Source organism: Bombus terrestris, chromosome 16, assembly GCF_910591885.1.
Source record: "Bombus terrestris chromosome 16, iyBomTerr1.2, whole genome shotgun sequence".
In the NCBI taxonomy this organism is placed as follows: Eukaryota; Metazoa; Arthropoda; class Insecta; order Hymenoptera; family Apidae; genus Bombus; species Bombus terrestris.
In genome coordinates this window covers 5,491,632-5,516,549 of record NC_063284.1, presented here as the reverse complement: position 1 = coordinate 5,516,549, position 24,918 = coordinate 5,491,632, and the positions used below count along the sequence as shown (strand labels likewise).

Below are 24,918 nucleotides of genomic sequence, written 5' to 3'. Positions count from 1 at the left end.
ACTTTTTGATAATACCAATCTTTATCTCATTTCTTTACTATAGATTAAATTATCAACTATGTTATTGTAACAATTGTAATGTTTATTTAATAAATCAATAATATATTCTATGATATATGAAAAAAAACTGTTAAAATTATAGCATACTATAAAATTATAAAGAAAAAAGAAAAAGCTGCATCGGCCGGGAATCGAACCCGGGCCGCCCGCGTGGCAGGCGAGCATTCTACCACTGAACCACCGATGCTACGGAAAACGGTACAAGATATTATGTAAAAATAGAACTAGTATGATCTAGTTTTAGATAATAAATTTTAATACAATCTGAACCAGTCCTCACCTTTAAATACTTTTGGTTGATATTGGCTTCTAAGATCCGTTCGAAAGCTCCAGACTTATTTGTTGTATTTACTACAGTGGATCGATGTGCGGCAGACACAGTGATTCATACAAGTTTATAGTACAAATTTGCATTGTGCATCATATTTTTGCAGCAGGCCCTCAAAGAGTTTTCTCAGGCCGCACCCTCGCGAAGGATCTTTTTCGACAACAAACAACATATAAAAGCAATTATCAAAACATACAAATCTATTAACCTCAAGCCTAATTCAAACAGATAATTGATCATGTATATACATACATAAAAAAGATACACGCTGCTAAATCTGGTAATTAGATTTAACAGCTGACTTAATCTCATAACAACGATCATATATTTATGCATATAGGTGTATATATTATCTATGAATATAATAGCCTAATGCAAATAACAAAGTTGCCTTCTAAGCAATGTTATCAAGTTTAGTTATAAGTGCCAGTAAGAAATTTATTATAAGGAATCTTAAAAGAAAAAATTCATCGGAATATTTCTCCTGATCATGACATTGCCAAGCTGGCTTTTTCGCGAAAAGACTATTTTATACGTATTTTCCCCATTTATTTTCTCTAATAAAAGAAACATCAAATATTTGCACTTATTTCGAAGAAACAAGAAAGAAAAATCTGTGTTGCCATTTTCATACCCTAGCATTTGAATGACTTCTAGTTGATACTTAATGTATTATCATTATTATCACCTACATATGTATGTATATATATGCATATAAAATACGCAGCCATTCAAGTGACTTGAAATCGCAGAGTTGCCAGGTACCAAATTACATTATTTAAATAAAGAACACAGATATTATTTCAGTTATTTTACCTAGTAGTCGTTATACAGTAAGAGAACATGAAGCCTTAAAAATATTCAGAACAATCGTTCAGTTTTCTATACTAATGGGATCTATGAAGTGGTAGCAACACAACCTTAAAAGTGTAATAAATTAAGTCTTCTTAGGTATTACATCGTAGGTCACGGGACTGTCTGTTTTAAAATTGCAACACAGAGAATGATACACATAATGGTATAAAATAAAAATAAAACACAGTACGTAATAGAATCTTACAATTAATAAGGCAAAAAGTACTTTGCATCGGCCGGGAATCGAACCCGGGCCGCCCGCGTGGCAGGCGAGCATTCTACCACTGAACCACCGATGCTGTGTTGGATAGGATAAAATACCTACAATAACTGGTGTAATATGACCTATTTTTAGCTATTAGTAAATTTTACTACGAGTCTATTATCATGTTATATTTCAGTGCTTTCCAATCTTTATGCTACTACGTTTCTCCGAAAAAAATCTTTTTTTGCGCCTCCCTACCTTTTACTTTTTTAATAGATATAATAATATGAACATATTCTAAATAATAAAAATTTTATTACGTAGAAGAGCTGAAAACTACAATTAACAGAATAATAAGATTTTGTTACGACATATACGTGCGTTACGATATGAAATTTTATTTGTTTGTAGATATTATGGTATAAAAATTAATATTTTATTAAAAAATTTTGGCACCTTCCCTGTAAATAGTCTAACAATGGTAATATTTGAGCATTTATTCTAAAACCGCAGGGAAAGTATTGTATGCCCGTAATACTAGTTGCTGTATTTAAAGTAAAATGAAAATTTTTAAAAATATTTAAAAATCAATAGAATTACATATATATAAAGATAGTACAAAAAGTAAGTTTTCGTAGCTTTTGTAACGTCAATTCACATCAGAGACCAGGCAACACACTGCGGGCAGAATAGCATCCAGATGTCTGCACATCCTTGGCGCGTACCCTCAATAGTCTTAAGTACCCACCAGGGGTCTTGGAATTTTCATAGTTAAGGTCCTTCAGACCAAGCGAGTATCTCTTGCCTTAGATTTCCTTTTACGTTTATTGTTTACTAGGGAAAGCTGGTTTTCCTCACATCTGGTATATTCCGTTAGCAACTTTCTCACGAGAGTGGCTAAAACCCTTCCTTGTTCACCAACCTTTCTATTATCCAATCGGAGATGGTGTCTACTGCCCTCACTTCCTTAACCAAAATTAGCATCAACAAATCCGATAGTCCCGTGTCCTTAGACACACCTACCCCTAGCTTTCCTCCGACAGTATCGACAGTAAGACTCATTTATTCTGTATTCTTAGAATAGTCAAGATATCTTTACCGGTCTTTACCCTTATAACAGTCGCATACTTAACGTATCATTGTAACTAAGTTTTATATAACGTGGTTGGAGTGAATTGTGATTTATGTTAATTCAGTGTATATTCCGTTGTGATTGGTGAATTCGCAATAAAGTTTAACTAAAAAAACAAATTAATAGTTGTGATACGACTCAGTTATTTTATTTCATTATCCAACCCTCGACACTAGAGGGTGCCATAAATTAAATCCTCTTCCGTACTACGTTGTGGGTTAACAATTTTGCGACCTCTTTTCGGTTTTACTTAGAATATTTAATAGGAAACCAGCAGTATGTTTTGGAGAAATCATCTGTTCGTTTCTAGAATCAAAAATACACTTCCTGATATTATTTTACGACGTTCAGTTTCTTTGACTACAATTCAGTTCAGTTCGTTCACCGCTGCAGAGAACAAATGAAACGGGTATTTTCAATTAGTTACGAAATAACAATAATTTTTGTGGCTATTATCTTTTTTATTTCAAAACGACACTTTAATTCCTGAGTTAAAAGGTCAATAAAAAACATGTATCTATAAAAGTTAACAGTTTCAGTCAGTTCCTACGAAACAAAATAGCCCTGATATGAAAGGCAAAGGTTTCATTATCACGTTGAAGAGACTAAGTCTTTCGCCTTCTTTTGTTCGGTATTCTACATTTTTGTATACTTTAGGCTACTTTAGCATAGTATACTCTTACCAAATGTCGACAAAACATAAATAACTTTGCAGGCCGGTACGATCGAGTTACTTGTTGACTCTTGAAAATATTTTATCCTTACATCAACTTACAAATCTGATAAATTTAATTTAAAAAAAAATCTCCCCGGCGGGGAATCGAACCCCGGTCTCCCGCGTGACAGGCGGGGATACTGACCACTATACTACCGAGGATTGGATAAATGGAACTTCTATTTTAATGGTGAACTGAATTACATATATTTATATATGTTTAACATTATAAATTTTTTATTCTAACAAATTTATATTGTTCACTACATTACTCTTTATGTTGAATTGCTGTTTTATTATTCATATGCACATATAAAGACTATCTTTCCTATTTTCGCAGCATTATCTGCAACAAAGTTCATACAAATACAAAACAGATCAAATGTCACATATCCGAGTCATTCCAATGAACAAATAGATAGAAACTTGAGAAGATGAAGCTTAAGCAAGATCGCTTAAGTTGTTATGTTGTTTACGTGAAACCTTGTGAACTCACCAGTGAAATATAACCCGAACTTCACTCACCAATTTCTTACTAATCGAACTCTCAAAAGATACATCAAAGGTATTCATTCACTGATTTGGTTGTAATCTTTCTATCTACTACTTGAAGAAGTTGCTAGTAAAGCTTTTAAAAGTGGAATATCAAAATATAATTCCTACTGACTTGTTTGAAATGGGATATTTTGATTGATTGAAGAAAATGAAATTGTAATATTTTTCCTATGACTGTGCCCTACGAATTAAGGCCTAAAGTCACCCCTTTTCTATTGCGGAAAAGCACTTAAAAGGATAACACCACTTTAAGAATGTAGTGACTTATAACCTAATTTAATATTGCATGGACTTTACCATTGGTATAGACGGTATTCAAAAAGACAGTGTGTCGAATGCGGCCCTGATTGTCATTGCACCAATCAGTGCTGTTATTTGATGCTTTAATTTTGGACCTCGTTATATTGTCAAGGTTATTAAAAGCATATATGCTTAAATATATCACTGAAGTCTCTACTATTTATTGTAAGAATCAAATATTTGCAAGAGTAAAAGTATATAAGTATACAAGTATACAGTCGTATACAAAAGACTACAATAACAGCCAGGATACAGAGGACTTTATCTTACGGCGTGACAACGATCCTTGCATTTTCATAGCAAGGCCATTGTGTTTCATAACAGCGAACGAACTGAATTAAATAATTGTAGTCGGATATTAATCAAACGTCTCAAAGTAGCGACAATAAAATATAATTTTGAGTATATTTTACAAAATATAGATATTTATTAAAATGTATATTTTTTACGTTATAATTATATAAAAAAGGAAAGAACGAAAACCAGAGAAAGTTATTTGAAAATTATGCAAAAAATGTACCCTCCCCGGCGGGGAATCGAACCCCGGTCTCCCGCGTGACAGGCGGGGATACTAACCACTATACTACCGAGGAATCTATATGTCCAATCTTTTAAGTACATCTTATAAATGTATAAATTACCAAATAAATTATATCGATATTTGTTACATATAAAATATCCTAAAGATTGTCTAAATTCTATATCATTAAGGATTAATCCAAACTCTATAATTTTCTATGTAAAATGTCAAACTACTATTAAATTATATAGATATAATTATTTCAGTATAATTTATTCAATGCAAAATTACTTGTTTATCTTCAAAACAGGAAAAATTATGCAAGACAACTAGAATTACATTAGGTGATATATATATGTGCATACATATACATAGAATCGAATTAAAATTAACACAGAAGCAAAGGTGGTATATGGAGCATATATACATACTATGCATATGAGATTTATATAAGCGGAGCGCGTGCGCTCAACAACTTAGTATCGGAATATTGTTCTCGGGAGTTACTACAGTATATCTCTGTCCTCCGCTTTCTAAATCACTGTGTCTCGCTCTCTTATCTCTCTTCCTTTCACTAATTTTCCGGACAACGCTGACACATCGGCGTACGCTTCTTATAATAAACAGAACAATTCGAATGCACTCAGAGTGACACTTGTAGTGATGCGTAACTGAACGTACATTTCTATCTCGTTATTTCATCATATAAATACTTTTCTCTACTTTTCCGGATAGTACATAGTGTTCCGACGTCGGCAAACATCTCCGCACAATCCCTGGTCGAACATATTTTAGCAACAAAATAGAAATGATCAAATACTCTACCACATTAACTGCCATGATATTCCTCTCTGGTAAGTTGCTACATGGAATTTTCTCCTTCCTATTAGTTAGAAATGATTAGATCGTTCTTTTTTGCATCTTTTTCTCTATTTTTTTTATTGACAGAATTCCTAACAATGATTCGTGACACGCGATATCTTATAAAAACAATAAGGAGACTTGCGTGCACGTCGATCGAGACGGAAGAAAAAATTTGGCATACGTAAGATGATCGCATGAGCAAAATCATGTTTACGAATGGTTTATTTTTTGTGTGATAAATAATGCCTCTAATAGGAAACGTTGTTTTATGAACAAACACGTCAGGGTTAAGTGTTACCAATCAAAACGCAGTTGTTTCCGGTTATGTATTATTTAAAAGAACTGGTCATTGTTCTATATCGAACATAGCAAACAGTCAAATCTCGAATCTTGCTTTCGACTTTATGATCAAGAAACGAAAATGACCTTCGTACATATTCGCGTAATCGATAACAATACGGTCATTGGGATTAAATGCAGTTACAGCGTATCAAATGCTCGTTTTATGGACATAATGTATGATCTCTGTGCAGATATTTAATAAATAAAGTACCTCACATAGATATTTACAAAGATAGTATAACGATCACGGGAATCATGTATTGATGGGAAGTAAAGTTAAAGACTGCATTGTTCTCTCCTTGTACCGGACTACTTATCATTACAGTACACGTGTGACGAACGCACAGATTGCACGTTGATTCAATCCATGCACTTTGTACTCTATGAAACTGCTTCAGTTTTTTACAAACAGAATATGCATAGAACACACAAAAACATATTTAACCTGGTACAAAATATATTTTGTATACTTTCCTTATTATTCAAATCCATTTTATCAGAAATTTTACGTTATCGTAACCTATAAATCGATGGTTTACTGTACAGCTATTATATGTTCACCTTTTGTGAAACTTGTGTTTTTATAAGTAACGAATAGTTCTTGACTGTTTCTTTATGCTGTATAAAAATTACATTTATATCTACTTTATAAATTTGTTAAAAATGATATTTTTGTTTGTTATATTATAGAGATATTTTTGAGGATCCATTTTTGACAGCATAGATAAAAATAAATACAATGCAAAAGGTACTTATTTAGGTATAAAGTGCAATTGAATGTTTTGAATTGTTTTTCTCGAAAACGCTAAAAGTGCACATACAATATTTGCGCTGTATCGAAATATATTCGTAAAACAACAAGAGTAATTAAATTGATTCTAATTCTCACCGACATAAATACTAAATGGCAAAATAATTTAATTACTTTCGGAGATTACGCAGATAAAAAATAGATACTTTGTTGTTACAAGTCGAAGCAACAACCAATGCAAAGTCCACATAACATTTACTTCCTTTCTGAACAGGAAATGCTACAAAACAAGATTTTTAATAGCCGTGAAGATAAACGTTTTGGACTTCAGCATTTTAAAAAGATAATTAAAAGCTATATACAGCAATAAATGTTTTTCTAATCTAGTTAAAGATTTTATTGGACTGATCATTAAATGTTTGAACAGAGAATCGTTGGAAATTTACTATTAGTAGAATATTGTATTTTAAAAAAAGATTTGTATTATTTAAAAATTATGTATTTAAAATACATAATTAAAAATTATTTTAGAAAAAGGAAAAAAAGATTTGCATATAAATTAGAATTGCATAAATTTTTTTATATTTATATAAATCAATATATAAATAATAAATTAATTATTTTTCATTACAGGCTTTCTTGGACACACTATTTCTCAACAAGACCTGCCCAACGCGGAAGAAGTGTTAAACAAAGTTTCCAGTGCCATCAACTTAACCTCATCTAGTGGAATCCAGAATATAAATAATATCAACACATCTGGAATACATGTTCTGGAAGAAGCTACAAATGTTTTCAAACAAAGATGCGAGCAATATGGAGGAGACGGCGCATTCGAGAATGTTGAGAATGCAAGGGATAAATTCAAACAGTGCCTTGATTCGTTTGTTAACTACACAGCATTGGAGCAAGAAATGGAACAGTACAAGCCTACTGGAGATTTGGATATAGTGTTCAAAAAGTACTGCCAAAAAACTCCCACTCTTAAGCAATGTGTCAGAAATTTTACCACAGCAGTGGAACATTGTGTACAACCACAGGAACGAAAAAATAAAGAACTTGTTCATAATATTACAGATTCTCTCTTAAATTTTGTATGTTACAAAGAAGGAGATCGTATTGCTCGTATGTATTCTTTTGTTGGATCATTTAATACAGGAAACTAGTATCTAGCCATTGCTAAAAAGCATTTTAATTTCTTGCAGTTTTCATATCTGCTAATGGGCCAGAGTGTCTGAAGTCCAAACAACAGGAAATTCAACAGTGTATAAACTCTACGTTGGGAAGTTATATGATTCAACTAGATTCCAACACTGAAACTTTACATTTGTTAGATAATCTTCCACTCCTTGCCCTTGGAAATAAAGAATGCACGTAAGGATCAATGCATTTACGTATAGTAAATTGATGATAATGATAAAAAAGGCTATAAATATAAATTATTCTTTTTTTATGTATTTACAGGGACATGTTCAAACTTCAAAGTTGTATTGTAAAAGATCTGGAAGAATGTTCAGATCCAACACCAGCAAATATTGTAGATTCTATATTTAATTTTATTCGAAGAGCAACACCATGTCAGAATATGATGGCACCTGAAAGTGCTGCTTCTAACTTCAAAGTTAATTTACTAGTTACAATAAGTCTAGTATTTATGTCATTAAGATTTGTATAAAAGATTTAGTTCTAATAGAGTTTATGTACAAAGAAATTACTTTGGGAGATAAAAAGATTTTTTTTCTACAAATATAAATTTTACTATTCAAAATATTAGGTTTTCAATGAAGCATGATATGTGATACTTTTGAAAGTAAAAGTAACATTCCAATGTATAAAAAAAATAAATTTTTTTATCTTCAAAAATTGTTTTTACTACATTGATTGCAATGTAATAAACAAAATTTGTACTATTCTAATGATTCTGGTACCTCAGAATAGACTGACATATTTGTAAGTGTCCATCTGAATATACAAACAAATGTTAAATATAAGTTATAACTACAGTAGAATCTAGATCTTTCTTCACTTTTGCTACATTTGGAATATATTCAATTTTGTACCATAGTAATGTAATCAACTAAATTCATACAGACTTGTAATATAACTACTATGAATTATATGCAATAACAAGCCTCATATAATTGTAATCATTTACCTCTAATTTATTGTAGCGTAAATACATTGTATCTTTTTACGTGATATTTAAGGCTAAAACATGTGTATATTCGTTTCTTCATTGTATATACTCTTATGTTATTATTACAATGAGAATGTATCATCGCGAAGCGCTTTTTTATATTCGAAAATATAAAATAATATACAATTTTTCTTATGTGATACAGATCTTTTTACAATAGTACATATTTATATATTCAATAATGATATTCGTACCTTATGATGTCCTATTGATTTTTATATCTCAATGCAGTATAGATTGATGTCTATGGTGCTATAACATTTAAGCAGTTGCTATAACAAAGTACAATGCCTTGTAAACATATTTATACAATCATCATTGAAAACCTTTCATGTATGCTATGTTTATTATATAAAATAATTTGAAATTATATTAGCACTATGATGAGATGATATAATTATATTGATAAAATTTTAACCTAATCTAAGATATAGAAGTTGCAAGATACTTATTGCAAACTTATATTTAACAAAAAATGAATGTAAGTATGAATAATCACTTTATGCATTTAATAACTATCAAAAATGGTCCCACTGAATACTGAAATTTATTAACATTATAAATGATTAGATATTGTTGTTGTTCAGATGTTGTTGTTAGATGTTGTTCAGATATTTATGTAAAATATATACTTGTACTAAATATCTTGTAACTTATTTACACGTTTTCAGAATCGTTAAAAATTTTACCAATATAATCATAATATTTGGATTTCATTACAAATTAATAAAACTTCAAAATATTTCGTATAACAGACATAATATGTTCATAAAAGATATTGACAGGTGTACAGATTCTTTTGCGAATCATTGTATTTTTATTTGTATCATGCATGCACTGGGCTAAAACGCTATTCAAAAGTTCATATGAACATTCCTCGAAATACGATACATGCGTTTCACATTATTACGCGCGAAACGTTCGAATAAATAGGGAATATCTTCTACTGAAACTGACAGTATCACATGCGCGATGGCTCAGTTGATGCAAACTGATTGGTCTTATTCCCCTGGTTTCATCAAATCGACCCGCTCATTGGCAAGCACGTGACTTTTATAGAAATATGTACCACATGCGCAATCAGTGTTTTGCGCACATTCGCCTACGTTCGGGTAAATTCGCAGCGCAGGTCGTGAAAGACAGTGCACTTGAGAAAGCCCATCGCAGGCTGTCTCGACGTGTATGTTTTGAACAATTTGCAACATGTTAATGAGTTTTTACCAGATTTTAATTAAAAATTCATGCAGTGTGTTCAGTATACGAAAGAAAATTAATAGTACAAGACATTTACCCTCTTGATTAAGTATTTCTGTTAGTATCAATTGTGCTATAAGGAAAGTGAAGAACGATGCCAGGCAAAGGAGGTAGAAGGCGAAAATCCGGTGAGGAAAAGCTGCTTTTCATTTTTCATTTCATTTCCCTACTCATTTATGAATGCAAAATGATCATTTTAAAATATCTTTAAGGCCAGGCGTCGGCCAAAAGAGTTTCGATTAACTTCGCGCTAAACGTTCTTTATTAAATTATCAGCATTTTCCTGGAATGACTCATCAAGCATTGGAAATGTTATTTATTTCGTCTTACGTCACGTGCTATATGGTCAGCTATTCCGATTATTTCAACGATATCATAAATAAAGTCACAAAATGATGTCGTGGCTGAAAAAATTGCATATCGATTTATGAAATTTCTGGCGATATGTTCGAGTCGAAGTAACGTCGTGACATTACCACCTATCCCCATGTGACTTTCATGCTTTTCGCACATGGGTTTGGGTTAGAGACAGAAGGAAAATTTTTATGTTCGAAATATTAAGAACTAACGATACCAATCGCTGCATTATTCGTATTGCATAACGAGATATAGAAAACAATGCGGAAATACTTGTTCTTTAAATATTAAATTTTTCTTTGAATCGCAAAATGTTTAATCAAAAAGAGATATGTTTCGTATATTACAGAAGCTTACACGAAAGTTTAGGTAGATGAATCATGCTTTTAATAACAATCGATGCTTTTTTCGCATTATGTGTACTAAATTTAGATCGTCATACGTAGTATTCGATCCAATGTTATTTATCATTTACAGATTATTATGGTAAACTTATCATTTCCTTGATGCGAGTTTGAGCTGTGTAAATGTTACTTTTGCGTTTCATTTTACAAATAATAACGTTTATACTTTAAGAATGTTGATTATTTTTATGCACATTAAAAATTGAAAGATTATAATGAGAAAAATCATACAATTTAATTCTACGTAATTTGATACAAGTAATCTATTTATACAAATCATACATATCATGCAATTATCAGTATGTGTCATAAACATTTGAAAAGTTGCATTCATCAGAATTGCAAATGTCTATAATGAATGTGTAACACTTATATCACACAATGTGTTGCAGTAATTCTCTGGTTTACAATAAGTTATACAGCTGTTTTTTGAATGACTTTTTGTGGAATTATAATTTTATATAGATTGACTAAATTTTTATCTAGACAGTCACATGTGGTACAATTATTTTTGATAGCAACCGCTAACAGCTGTTTAGACTTCACATTATGTAATATGACATTTGCTTTTAATATCTGCTATGTTTGACTACTATTATCTACATAAATTAAACACAGATATTGATCATTCATCATTTATGTTATTGATCATTTTATCCTTTATCTTCTTTTCAATGTATTATTTTATATAATAAAAATAGAAACAATCTTGTTTCCCTTCTTACAATATTTTTTATTTATTAAATATTGCCTGTAACCAGAAAATGTCTTTGCCTATAGGTCATGCTGGAAAAAGAGCTGAGCTAACATCTGATGAAGATTCGATTAATAATGATGCATGCAGTGTATCCAGTAGTCAATCTGACAATCGCAGCATGTTAGATGATGTGAATGATAATGAGGTCGATGAATTCGTGCAGCAAGAAGCATTCGAGGAGAAACTGAAGGAAGCGATTGACGGTTTAACACAGAAGAGTGCAAAGGGCAGAACAATTTGCTTCAAAGGAATGGAAAAAATCTTTGCCATCAAGTACATTCCAGATTTCGTAGAGGATAGGAAAATGACCATCACAGATTCAGTGGAGCGGGGTTTGAAAAAGGGCCGTGGCGAAGAACAATCTACAGCAGCCAGATTAAGTACCTTGCTTTGTGTTCAACTGGGAGCTTTCGAAAGCGCAGAGGTAGTCTGTCGTGACTTGAAAAGTACTTTGACTCTTATCGCCAGTGACACCACGGCTTCCACACAAGCGCGTTCAGAGGTAACACAAAAAAAAAACAAAAAAAAGAAAAAACAAAAAAAAAACAGTTCGATTTACATGCGAATAATAAATTATCCACTTACAGTGTTGTTGGGCTCTAAGCATGAATCAATTCTTATCGGGCAATGACGCGACCGCCACTATGGAAATCGTGCAATTACTGTCTACTATCTTTTCTGGTTCTTACCTAAAAGGGAATGGTGCTATAGCGACTATATCTGTGGAGGTTGCAGCGTTACATTCTGCGGCTATATCAGCGTGGACACTTCTTTTAACAGTAATGCCCCCAGCTGATATATATAACTTGCTTGCGAGCGATAGAACCAATAGTCACATGCCGTAAGTATCTTCAAACGGGCTAAAAAGTTGCGTGAAATAATAAAATTAACCATTTTTATTAAAGGTCCCTGAATAGATTATGCGAGTTACTAGAATCACCGCATTTGGACATAAGATTATCGGCTGGCGAGGCCCTAGCTGTAATATTCGAACTGGGTCGCGATTTCTCTTGTGATTACGAGCAAGATTGGTCGTTAGATCTAATTGAGGTACTAAAAGAACTGGCTACGGATTCGAACAAGTACAGAGCAAAAAAAGATCGCAAACAACAGAGAGCTAATTTCAGAGACATACTTCGTTACATAGATGTACGTTTCACAATAAGAATATTGAAATATTGTACGCAATCACCGTATACTGTATTATTGATGACATCTATGATTTTTATTAGGAAGACATTGTACCAGAAATGCATGTAAAATTTGGTCAAGAAATTCTGTATTTAGAAGGATGGTGTGCACGAACTCAGTACAACGCATGCTGTAGATTGCTTGGTCCAGGTATAAATATTCATCTTGCAGAAAATCAACTTCTGCGCGAAATCTTTCATCTTGGTAACAAAGTTTTACCGATACCATTAAATCAGAAAACGAGTAAATTAGAAAGAGTAAGTTTGCTAAATTTAATTCCAAGAGATTAATTATCATTAACTTTAAAGAAACAAAATAATTAATTGAGTGAATTTTATTATAATTCATTTAGACATTGATGAATGCTGCTGCATTTAAGGCACGTACTATTCAACGTAATAAAAACCGGGATAAACGATCGGCAGCCTTGGCACCGTGATTCTTCAACTTTCTGCTTTTATACGCTAGATAATTTTTTTTTCAAATAAGAAACACGATTAAATTTTTTATTTATTATAACCATTCTATAAGGACATTAGAAAACTTATTGCATACTATTCTCCACGATAATCTATTTTAAATTGTAAATAGAGATGAACAAAAAAACTGTTATACTTCAAAATGTCATTTAAATTGGGTAGATAGAAAATTTGTTTGAACTTGTTCTTAATTACAGTCGAATGTTGTTTAATACTATTTCAATTCTGTATATACAATATTAAAATATGTACATGCTACAAAACTGCTTAGTATCTATTATACTTGTTTTTCTCTATTGAATTTAATGATTATTGTTATGTTAGTATAATTTTGTAAAATTTACGGTATAAAAATAATTTTTTTCTAATTTTAATGATTGAATTATTATCGATTATTTTAACTTCTGTAATATTTAGAATGTACACAAAATTATACGCTAAATATTTGTATTAGATGTAACTATTTAAATAAGTTATGTTATTAAGAATCGATATATACAAATATATGAATTGGCATTGTACATAATTACATAAGTTATGAAATATAGGATAGGAATTCTTCATTATATATTATATTGATAAAATAAAGTGGAGATACTTGCAATTACTGTCATTTTATTATTTTACATATTTGACTATTGTACAGATCTGTGTACATAGCAATCCCCCTCAATCATCTTGAAATATGTAGTAAATCTCTTGTTTACATCATCAGTTATGTCAGAAAGTATAAATACATTACACGAATTGTATGTAATACATAAACTATCCAAACGATATTTTTCACGCAAATTACTTTATAAAAGTATAATTACTGCATAATCGCAATTTGTTTAATATAAAACACTTTTTGTAAGAATTTTTCCTTTTCTTCTTTTATAAGAACATCATAAATATAATTTTATCATTTGATCTCTAAATTCGTTTTCATTTAGCATGTGCCATTTGTATTTTAATATTTTAGATACCTCTTTTTCCGTATCTACATAGCTACGACTTGTTTCTTTAATCCACTGATAATGTTCTGGTGACCAATCCATAATTTTTAACCAATCTTCGTCGCATTTCTTTAGGATTGAAAATCTCCGGACGTACAAGCAACGCAAGTTCTTTGCTGTAGACACGATTTCTAATATCGTGGCGGTTGAAATTTTATCTCGAATCATCTACAGAAAAGCATTTATTAAATATACAAGTCTGTTGAATTATGAATTCAAATTACTACTCAAAACCTTTTTTTTGAGTTAGTTATTTGAAAGACAATTTGACAAATGTATTAGCTGAATACTAAGGAAACCAATCCGTGGATTAATGTAATCGTATGAAGTATTATTCGTTCAATAACCAAAAGCCCAGGCAAGTTATCAAATATGTCATGGTAAAATGTATCCCTCCCACTGATTGGCTTCCAAGTCATTGATACAGTAATTGATCTGAATTTAAATCTGTTGCCTTGTGTACTATTGACAAATCATTGATATATTGCCACACAACATATGTATATTAATAGATCCATTGAAGCTGTAAAAGATGTTTTTCATATTTTCAACTGTTTCTTTAAATTCCATTACATATGCAATCTAGTTAGATAAAACTTACACAAATAGAGATAAAGCCTTTTGTATAACAAAAATTCGAATGCATGCAATCACATTAAGAGTTAGAGTCATAGAGTCTGATTTTAAGAAAATCACTATATACATCAGAAATTCGTTCAAATACAAAGTGATACCAGTGTATGAAGATTCGGGCACATTTTGCAAAATTGTACTATTGCTTCATCCAATCTTTGCGAAAAATTTCTAGGCGTAAAATATTTGGTTAGACCTTTGAATGCATACACCCGTATTGTCGATTCGAAAAACGTTCCGTGATTAAGAATAGTTGAAGCTGAAATCTGAAATTTTTAATCTATGTAATTAATATTTGGATTATTAAATTTAACAAATATACGCAAGTAATCACAAAATATACTAACCTGTGTATTTGGAGTATTTAAAACTATACTATGACATGGAATACTCCCATGTTCTAACAAATCAATAGGCAAAAGTATATCTGTAGATTTATAACTTTCCACTTCCAAATGTACTTTAATGTGTGGATTGTTTTTTCTCATTTTTATCCAAGCTTTTCTTGTAGGCTAAATCAATAAAGATCAATTAAATTATTGTATTTGGAACCATGCTCTTTATAAAATTAATATTCACAATTAATACCAATCTCATTGTAGAATCTTTCTGGCTATAGCGATTTTGAAAGATATGAAGATGTTCTAATTTAGTATAACCAATTAAATCTATCACATCTTCATGGAGGTTTTGTGGACTAATGACCAATACCTTTGCATAAAATAAATATTTTAAGCTAAATAATGCATATGAATTGTGTTATATTTTTACCTTGAATGAACTTACATTTAAATTAATAAATACCCCTACATGTAGAAGGGGGCAATAATACCTTGTAGCATTGATTAGAATCAGCTTCGTCAATGTTTGCGTACAATTGGCACAGATATCATCCATTAAATGTAAAGCTTCTTTGGTATCTAACATAAGATCTATCAACTCCAAGCATTTCAAATTACGTAAATTACGCATTAGCCTTTTCAAGGCTTCTAGTAGTTTTCCACCAGTACCAAAAAGTCTAATACTAGCAGGATCATCTCTATATGCCATATTACAAGGAAATGTAAACTTAAGTCGTTGAATGTGAGTACCGACTCCTGCCACTGATGTATTATCTGATCCTTGTTTCTCAGTATACCAAGATATCATGTTCATGAATTCATAAAGATTATAAAAATTCAACATAGGGTTAAAAACTAGAGATCTGAAATTCTTGCCAACTTTATTCAAACATGCAGAAGCTCTCATATGATCTAGCACATATTGCCAACCACTATGATAATTAAATTTGCCTCTAGTAAGTGTCGCATCCTCCAATGTAAACGTAGACCATACCCTTGGTAATTTAAAGGCACGATACCATGACCTACATACCAAAGATGCATAGTATCTTTCACGAATAGTTAAGTAAGAAAAAATTTCCTCTAGAAGTATATCAGGCATTTTATCCCAGCAGCTGTATACTTTATTTTCTCTATCATCTTCAGTGTCGTCTTCAATATCTATGTACAGCGCTATAAAATTAATAAACATTTAATTTTTATGATAAAATAAAGATTCTAACTAACTATACAATAGGAGCTACTTTAAATTTCCTTAATATCAAATTTATCAGAATGATTAAAATTCTTAATTAATAATTCTATTAATAATTAATCTAAATAATTTTTTTTAAAAATTTTATAGATCTACAACGGTATATTTTTGGAAATTTGCATTTTTTAAGAAGTATTATGGAAATAAAGAATATACGGATAAAGCTTCGCATTATGCGTATTTTCTTTTTGATTTTTCAAATAAAAGCTTTTACTTTGATCATCGGTAATTCTAATGTTCAAAATGTACGAAGTGTATATGACATATAATTATACGGTTAATAATTTTGTAAATGGATTTAAAAAATAATTATAACGCAATGATTCTATGGTAGTACGTAATTACTTACGTTTCATTTTGCCTTTTGACATTTATCATTCAATAACCTGCCACGTTTTAAGTCTTACCTCGATCTTCTTCGTCAAATTTCCAGCAGGCCTTGCTCATTTTCACTGTCGAATCGTTATCCATATCGTGACAAAATAAGTTAATTATTTCCCTCTGGTAAACTATTTTCCATACAATATTTCTAAAAATACACGAAAATTGAAAGAGGACGTTGCAGCTGATCGAACATCTCCATGATTGAGTTTGAGATAGGATATTGTTAGGTTTTATTCACTATTCTGAACACTATATTTTTGTACCGGTAAAAGTTTTTGATACTATTTGAATGGACCAATCACATGATATCAATGACAGTCATAGATTATCGACAAGATAGAATGGTTATAGTTATTCTGAGATTCCGGGTCATATGTTCATATGAACACAGTACCAGAGAGGTAATTTCCTTTCTAATTGACATTGATTAGTTCACAAAATAAGCAAGTAATTATTAAATATTAATTAGATTATTATAATGGTTTTGACCAAAGCTTTTCCTATCTTAGAGCGATTATTACAAAATACCAAGTATGTATTAAATTATGTTTTTCACTATTTAAAAATCTTGCAGGGAAAAAGAATGTGTAGTTTACTTGATTTTCAAATAATTCTTTTTCACAGACTATTCCATACTTCAAGAACTAGCAAAGAATATGATGGACCTGGTAAAACAACAGTTGATATCATTAATAAGCAAGATAATGTTGAAACACACAACAGATTTTTAATAACCAAATGTTTACCGGTATAAAACAATTTTGTTGCTCTTATAAAACTACTTGATAAAGTTGTATATTTTTAAGTATAAATTACTTTTATAGGTAGGATTTAAATTAAACGATAATTCATTACTATTGGGTCCTATTGTAATTTTTGATGGAACGATTCTGTCTTGGAATATCAGCTCTGCGAAGGACATAAATGAAGCAACTTTATCTTTATTCACTATTGTACATCCAGCACTAGATCTCATAGTTTTAGGTCTTGAAACTAATTATAAATATAACAGAGTTCTAGAAATAAAAAAGGTATTACTGAAATATAATATTAGATCTGAAATACTTCCGGTAAGACAAGCCTGTGGAGTATACAATTTTCTCGTAAGCGATGGGAGATACGTCGCAGCGGGTTTAATACCTCCATTACCTGACAAAACTAACCTATATTGCAGATTACAGCAACTACCGACCAAAAAGCGTAAACTTATAGATAAATAATTAAATAGTACTATGTATATATATATTAGTAATATAATATTTATAGGATAATTTTTATATCTGTATATTAATGTGTTGCGATATTAAATGTGAAATAAAATTTTATTAATCATATGTACAACTTCATTTTGTATTACGAATAGAGGAAAGTTCTGTTTCCGGTTATGTTACTAACATAACCTGTAAATATCAAACGCAACAGAAGTCGCCACAACGACTCACACTGTGTGTGAATGTAGTATTTTTTTCGCAAAAAGATAATTATTTAACACTGAAAAAGGTAAAATTTCAAGAAAATAAATCGTTAAATTCGACACATTATTATCTTCAATAATACTTTAACTCTGTACTTTATAGTTACACTTTTCTACAGTTTTTGTAAATTTTCTTTTTATAATGTAGTAGTAACATAATTATTTTTCATAGATGACGTTGAAAAACTTTCCAAGAGGTGGAAAAGAAATACAAAAAAGAAAACCGTCAGATTTGGTAAATTTATTACATATTTCCATCATATTTTAATATCTTAAAATTACTTATTCAATATTTGTATGTTAATAGTTATTTGCCAAATATGAGAAAATTGGTAAAAGGAATCGTGAGAAACAGAAAGCAAAGAAACAAGAAAAGGAACCAAATTTTGTTCCCAACACTGCAGAACGATTATCCTATGCAACAATATCTGAAGGATTAGTGGTATTAGGATGTATTTATGAAGTGACAAACTACGATTTGCTGATATCTTTGCCAGGCGGCTTAATAGGTCGTGCCCAAATTACAGATATCAGTGAATGTTACACAAATTTGTTGCAAAGTTTGGTCAAATCACAAGATTCTCAGACAAACGAATTTAAGTCCCTTCCTGAGTTATATACCTGTGGAGATTATGTCGTATGTTATGTAAAAGCTATACAATCGCAAGAGAGATTGCAAATTTTGATATCTCTTGAGCCCAATCTGATAAATCAAAGTTTAGATGTTAATTATTTAGATAGTGGCTCAAAAATAGTATGTACTATTAGTAGTATAGAAGATCATGGTTATGTGGTAGATACAGGTTTAATAAACGTAAGAGCGTTTATTCCTACTAAGGAAAGTGGCAATGAAAAATGTTTGTGTAAGTAAATTTAAATAGTATATACATTTATGAAAAAAATTAACAGTTATTACTAAGAAGTCTTATGTAGTTCCAGGTAAACAGCTTCTATGCTATGTTAAAGAAGTCAAAACTAATGAGAATACTTCAACGATTACATTAACTTTGAAACAGAAGCTTGTTAAGGCTATTTGTGAAACAGAAATTAAATCATTGGACAGCTTGATGCCAGGCACAAAATTTAATCTTTCCATAAAGAAAGTTTTGTCTAATGGCTTATGTGTTTCATTAGATGAAAACAATGTAGGATTCATAAATCAAACATATTTAGATGAGCCCTTATCTAAATACTCAAATAATCTGAAAATTACTGGGACATTATTATATATTTTGCCAACCATCAAATTTGCATACTTCAGCTCGACGATAGATAAAAATAGAGACAATACTATTAAACCTGGAGATGTTGTAAAAGAAGCTACTGTTCTATTCAGAGAATCTGGTGGAATAGTACTACAATTAGCTAAGAGTGGAATACGGGGATTCGTTTCCTTTAAAAGAACAAGTGTTGAATATGATACAATCATTGAAAAATTTGCACCTGGTACCACACATAAATGCAGAATATTATCATACAGCTGGTTAGATGGAATTTATATCTGTACCATGCAGCGTTCGCTGTTGGAGCAGAAGTACTTTTCATTGTCTGATTTTAAACCTGGCGACGTGGTAAATGTAAAGATTACAAATATCGATAAAGTGAATGGTTTTGTTAATGTACAATATGGTAAATTTAATGGGCAAATTGCACCAGATCATATATCTGACGAAGGTTTAAGTGCTTTAAAGAAGCTGAAGGTCGACAAAGAAGTAGAAGCAAGAGTCTTGTTCGTTCATATAGGCCGAAAAAAAGTATATCTCACTTTGAAGAGATCTTTAATAACGAGTGACTTGCCCATTTTAGCAAACATACAAGACGCGAAAACTGACTCAAAACACCACGCAACTATCATTCAAATACATAAGCACGGAATATTGGTAAAGTTTTTTGGGGATGTTAAAGGTTGGATTCCACATACTGCTCTCGACACAGAAACATTTAACATAAATTGGAACTATTCAATCGGACAAACAATTTTAGTAAAAATTCAAACAGTGAACACAGATTCGGGAGAAATAACACTAAGTGTGGCTAATCAGGACATACAAGATGAAAAAGCAACATTCCATATTGGTGAAGAAGTAGCAGGCACAATAATAGAATCATCCACTCAGGGATTATATTTAAAAATCAGTAAAAATGAAGGACAAACTGTTAGTACAGGATTTTTACCAGCTGGTCACATGTCACCTTGTATGGAGATAGCAGCTCTACTAGCATCAAAATATGTTCCTGGTGATACACTTTCAGCTCTTGTATTTGCCACAGTACCTAGTTTAATTTTAACTAGGACTTTCGTAACTCAAGGAAGATACAGGAATTTTGAAAAACTGAAAATAGGAGACTGTATACCTTGTACGATCAAAGATATGGAGCCAGATGGTATAAGACTAATTTTACCAGTTACAGAATGCGCGCCATTTGGATATGTGTCCTATAGTAACGTTAGTAATTTTAATCTACTGCATACAAACCAAATTTTAATGGCAAAAATATATTCTATTAACAAGAAAAAACAACAATTAGGACTAACATTGTCGCTAAAGAAAATATACGATGATCTATCTGATCCTAAAAGTAGAATGGTGGCAGCATTGGATACATTGATTCTGTATTTTAATAAATTAGTAGAACTTTCAAGAAGTTCATATTACAAAAACAGACCAATTGCATCTGTAAAATTAGGACAGAGAGTTACTGGAAAGATTGAAAAAATTACGGCTGATGGTTTGGTTGTTCAATTGCAGAATAACTTGCTAGGTATAGTGTCTAAGGATCATTACTCTGAGAATAAAAAAATAGGGGACAAAATTTCTGGAACGATTATATGGAAAAATTACGTACACGAGCTTGTCGAATTGACCACGTTATCGTCAATAATGCATAAAATAAGTGCCAAACAAGATAAGCAAATACAATTCCCTGATGGCAAATTGCTACGTGGTAGAATTTTAATGGTGACAAATTGGTTTATCTTGATATTCCTTCAAGGTATTGGTAAAGGAACTTTAGCTGCGATACCTGTACGTCGTCACATAAATGATTTACAGCCAGATCTAACACCTTATACTGTTCATTCTAAAATTAAATGTTACGCCTTATTAAATTCCGAAGAATCCGATATTATGCCTCTCTGCATCATAAAATCTGCATTTGAAAAGAAGTATTGTGTGAGAGAGAAATCGGGTGATAATAATAACTTAAAAAGAAAGAAACAAAATCAAGAGAACGTAGTACTCACCAAAAAAATAAAAATTGAAAAGTTACAAGAAGTACCAAAGATGGAAAGCAAAGAGAAACGAAACAGAGAAAAACCAGAGAATGATTTAGAAAAGGAATATTCAAAGACAATGTGTGATGAACAAACAGGAGAAGAAAGGATTAAACTGGAAGATATCAAACCTTCCAAAAAAAATTTGAGATACGCACTTAAAAATGTTAATAATGATACGGATAACGAGCAGAGGTCAAGGACATCTGCGTGTGGATTTTTCTGGGATGACAACCCTGATTTAACTCTCCTTCAAGATAAAGACTCATCTAGCGATAGTGAAGATGAAATAGAGGAAAAACCAAAGCTGAAAAATAAGAAATTAAGCGCCGCTGAACGTCGAGAACAAGAAAGACAGAAGGAACATGAAATTCGTCAAAGAGAAGAAGCGCTCGCCAATAACCTATTACCAAATTCTGTAGATCAATTTGACAGATTAGTTTTAGCTAGTCCAGACAGTTCAATAGTATGGTTACAGTATATGGCATACCATTTACAGACGACAGAAATCGAGAAAGCAAGAGCAGTTGCGAGAAGAGCGGTGAAAACAATTAGTTTCAGGGAAGAGAATGAAAAATTAAACGTTTGGAATGCTTGGTTGAATTTAGAGTCTAAATATGGAATTCCTGAATCATTGAATGATGTTTTTCAAGAGGCAGTAAGGTCTAACGATTCACTAAAAATATACAATCACATGTTGACTGTTCATGTCGAGGCTGGTAGGCAGATCGAACTAGAGAAAACAATTAATACAATGATTGGAAAGTTTAAACATATTCCCGAAATATGGTTTAATTGTGGAGAAGCTTTGATAAAAATGGGTTTAAGAGACAAATCAAGACATATTATGCAGAGAGCATTGCAATCTTTGCCAGCATCTGAACGTATGTACACAACAGAAATAAAATGTTATAAAGAATAAAATACTAATATAATATAAATTTTACAGATGTAAATCTAATGGCAAGGTTTGCGATTATGGAGAACAAATTTGGGGATAAAGAGAGAGCACAAACTCTGTTTGAGCAAATTCTAAGTTCCTATCCGAAACGGGTGGATATATGGTCTTGTTATATTGATTCCCTAGTTAAATCTAATGATATTGATATAGCAAGGTAAACATATTGTTTCAACTATATTTTGTCTTTTTAATTTCATAGAGAATTTACCTTATAATAATTTGTATTTATAGGAAAGTTCTAGAGAGAGCAGTTGCTCAGACATTACCACCTAGAAAGATGAAGATCCTGTTTAAAAAGTTTATCAATTTTGAAGAACAGCATGGTACTCAGGAAGACGTGATTCGTGTTCAACAAATGGCTGTAGAATATGTAGAGAAGCAGTGTACAAAATGATAAAAAATAATAAAACATTTTGACAAGTATTTCATTACATCATGTGAACAAAATCTTAATTACACAATACCTAAAAAAGTCCAGTTATGTAAAGTTTTCTACCACATATACAAAATACTATTAATATTGATATATATAAAAATGAGAAAAGTAACATAAATTGACATATTTATAATTTCTCTGATTTCGTAATGACAAAACCAGGAATATGTCTAATCAAGAGAAAAAATAAAGGATGAATATATGATTTCAATCAAAAGTTCTTTAGCATGTTAGGGACGCAACTACTCCACTGTACAGCAGTAGTTTTAGCTGACCGATTGTTACAACCGCGCCCGCACTATTGACTTCAGGTCTCGGCGACATTTGAATTGTGCCTGAAATTGTACTAGTTGGTTTTGTAGGTACCCAGGTAGATATCCTTATCCAAGAAGTCTTCGTTTTTGTACTTTCCGTTTGTGATTGTTACGTTTTGCGTCTATCTTCTTAAGCATCTTTGTTAATTCATGCTGCATCCTGAAGACAGTAAATACTGTAGATTCATATTGTTTCGACTCGAGATCTCTATCTGATTCATTTGTGAGACTCTGTATGAAGTGTATCGTCGATCAATTTGAAGAGAAACACGATTTAAATTTTTGGACGAACTACAAATTTTTAATAGCTAATAGCCAACATTGAAAAGCTAAATCAAAAACCGCGCGGTCAGCGTCTACTCCTTCGACCGTTAGGTCTTCGTGGCGCTTTTGACACTGGTGAAATGTAGTCATAAACTATGGATATAGAAATATGGATTATATTCGTAATTCGTAATGTAGTCACACGTGGGTTGCCTCATTGTCTGTTGTCCCGGTTTAGATGGTTCCCTCAGCTGGTTTAGGATCTGTTGCTCGCGGCCTGCGAAGCAGAAAAATCAGAGAGCGATATGTCTCATTAAGTTCCTCAGAATAAAATATTATGCCTATTTGCATGGTAAAGTTTGCATTCGAAAACAAATACTCTGTATAAGACAAGTTGTGCGATAATAATAACTTAAAAAGAGTTGATATTTTTAATTTTATAGAGTGCTTACTTCATAAATGAATTTGTAGGAAAGTCCTGGAGATAGCACTTCTTTAAAGATTACTATGTAAAAGGATGAGGATCTCATTCAAAATGTATATCCAGTTTGAAGAGCAATATGGTACTCAGAAAGGTCTGGTTTGTGTTCAGCAAATATTTATAAAATATGAAGATAAGCAGTATAACAAAGATAATAAAATATTTTGACACATATTTCTTTACAGGATGTCAGCAAAAACTTAATTATACAATATCTAAGAATATTTCAAAAGTTTACTTCTATTTTATTTCTACATATGCAAAAACATACTGTTAATATTGATATATACAGTGGCTTGCTAAATTATTTACATTTGTCACAGAAAACTTTTATATTCACATTGTGTGTTGTATATAAAACATTTTGAAATTTTGTTAGCACTATAACGAGATTGCCCTATTTATATTGCCAATTTGAAAAAATATATAAAAGTTTCAGGATATTTAATGTAAACTTATATTTAGTATAAAATTAATATACAGTATGTATAGTCACCTTAAGAGTATAATGTATTATATTAAAAATGGTCCCACTGAATACTGAGACTTACTAATGTTATGAATGATTGTTTATTTAAGTATTTTTATAATCTCTGCAAAATATATGTACATGTACTTGTACTAAATATCTTATAATTTCTGAATTTATTTTCAGAATCGTTTAAGATTTTAAAAATATAATTATGATAGTTGAATGCTATTACAGCATTAATGAAATTTGAAAATGTTTCGTATAATATGTGTATGGTGATCATAAAAGGTCTATCAATACTTTCAGAAGCTACGGTATAAAAGTGAAACAACAATACAAATTGATACGTTCTAATTATTTTTTTC

At 31.2% G+C, this 24,918-nt stretch overlaps 5 protein-coding genes, 1 long non-coding RNA gene and 4 other non-coding genes across 15 annotated transcripts; 4 read left to right on the top strand and 6 right to left on the bottom strand.

Moving 5' to 3' along the window:
- Nucleotides 1–61: 61 nt before the first annotated feature.
- LOC110119998 lies at nt 62–1,540 on the bottom strand. The gene is made up of 3 exons (XR_002308527.2): nt 1,449–1,540; nt 341–538; nt 62–246 (listed from the first exon to the last, which is right to left on the bottom strand). It is a non-coding gene; the product is annotated as an uncharacterized LOC110119998 (long non-coding RNA).
- Nucleotides 177–247, bottom strand: TRNAG-GCC. Its single transcript has one exon. It is a non-coding gene; the product is annotated as a tRNA-Gly (tRNA).
- Nucleotides 1,472–1,542, bottom strand: TRNAG-GCC. The gene has a single exon. It is a non-coding gene; the product is annotated as a tRNA-Gly (tRNA).
- A 1,843-nt stretch (nt 1,543–3,385) lies between these two features.
- TRNAD-GUC lies at nt 3,386–3,457 on the bottom strand. The gene has a single exon. It is a non-coding gene; the product is annotated as a tRNA-Asp (tRNA).
- A 1,214-nt stretch (nt 3,458–4,671) lies between these two features.
- Nucleotides 4,672–4,743, bottom strand: TRNAD-GUC. Its single transcript has one exon. It is a non-coding gene; the product is annotated as a tRNA-Asp (tRNA).
- A 397-nt stretch (nt 4,744–5,140) lies between these two features.
- Nucleotides 5,141–8,763, top strand: LOC105666621 (27 kDa hemolymph protein). The gene is made up of 4 exons (XM_012317663.3): nt 5,141–5,524; nt 7,261–7,752; nt 7,833–8,001; nt 8,092–8,763. Exons 1-4 carry the CDS (start codon nt 5,479–5,481, stop codon nt 8,300–8,302), a joined length of 918 nt encoding a protein of 305 aa, XP_012173053.2. The 5' UTR covers nt 5,141–5,478; the 3' UTR covers nt 8,303–8,763.
- A 1,165-nt stretch (nt 8,764–9,928) lies between these two features.
- Nucleotides 9,929–13,870, top strand: LOC100644383 (interferon-related developmental regulator 2). The gene is made up of 6 exons (XM_012317662.3): nt 9,929–10,206; nt 11,620–12,098; nt 12,184–12,437; nt 12,502–12,745; nt 12,829–13,044; nt 13,140–13,870. Exons 1-6 carry the CDS (start codon nt 10,173–10,175, stop codon nt 13,224–13,226), a joined length of 1,314 nt encoding a protein of 437 aa, XP_012173052.2. The 5' UTR covers nt 9,929–10,172; the 3' UTR covers nt 13,227–13,870.
- On the bottom strand, nt 13,862–17,034 carry LOC100649600. Of its 6 annotated transcripts, none has more exons than XM_048413502.1 (7): nt 16,901–17,034; nt 15,684–16,411; nt 15,477–15,608; nt 15,245–15,409; nt 14,999–15,163; nt 14,866–14,882; nt 13,862–14,787 (listed from the first exon to the last, which is right to left on the bottom strand). In XM_048413502.1, the coding sequence occupies exons 1-7, from the start codon at nt 16,962–16,964 to the stop codon at nt 14,727–14,729; spliced, it is 1,332 nt and encodes a 443-aa protein (XP_048269459.1). In that variant the 5' UTR covers nt 16,965–17,034; the 3' UTR covers nt 13,862–14,726. The 6 variants fall into 6 exon arrangements, with proteins under 6 accessions (XP_048269459.1, XP_048269461.1, XP_012173049.1 ...); XM_048413503.1 differs by having other exon boundaries at nt 14,250–14,432; XM_048413504.1 differs by lacking the exon at nt 14,866–14,882.
- A 231-nt stretch (nt 17,035–17,265) lies between these two features.
- LOC105666620 (NADH dehydrogenase [ubiquinone] 1 alpha subcomplex assembly factor 3) lies at nt 17,266–18,211 on the top strand. The gene is made up of 3 exons (XM_012317661.3): nt 17,266–17,408; nt 17,502–17,625; nt 17,702–18,211. The coding sequence occupies exons 1-3, from the start codon at nt 17,356–17,358 to the stop codon at nt 18,095–18,097; spliced, it is 573 nt and encodes a 190-aa protein (XP_012173051.2). The 5' UTR covers nt 17,266–17,355; the 3' UTR covers nt 18,098–18,211.
- Nucleotides 18,212–18,231: 20 nt separating this feature from the next.
- On the top strand, nt 18,232–23,017 carry LOC100644273 (protein RRP5 homolog). The gene is made up of 6 exons (XM_012317658.3): nt 18,232–18,377; nt 18,524–18,586; nt 18,659–19,214; nt 19,285–22,509; nt 22,575–22,740; nt 22,818–23,017. The coding sequence occupies exons 2-6, from the start codon at nt 18,524–18,526 to the stop codon at nt 22,978–22,980; spliced, it is 4,173 nt and encodes a 1,390-aa protein (XP_012173048.1). The 5' UTR covers nt 18,232–18,377; the 3' UTR covers nt 22,981–23,017.
- The last annotated feature ends 1,901 nt before the right edge of the window (nt 23,018–24,918 follow it).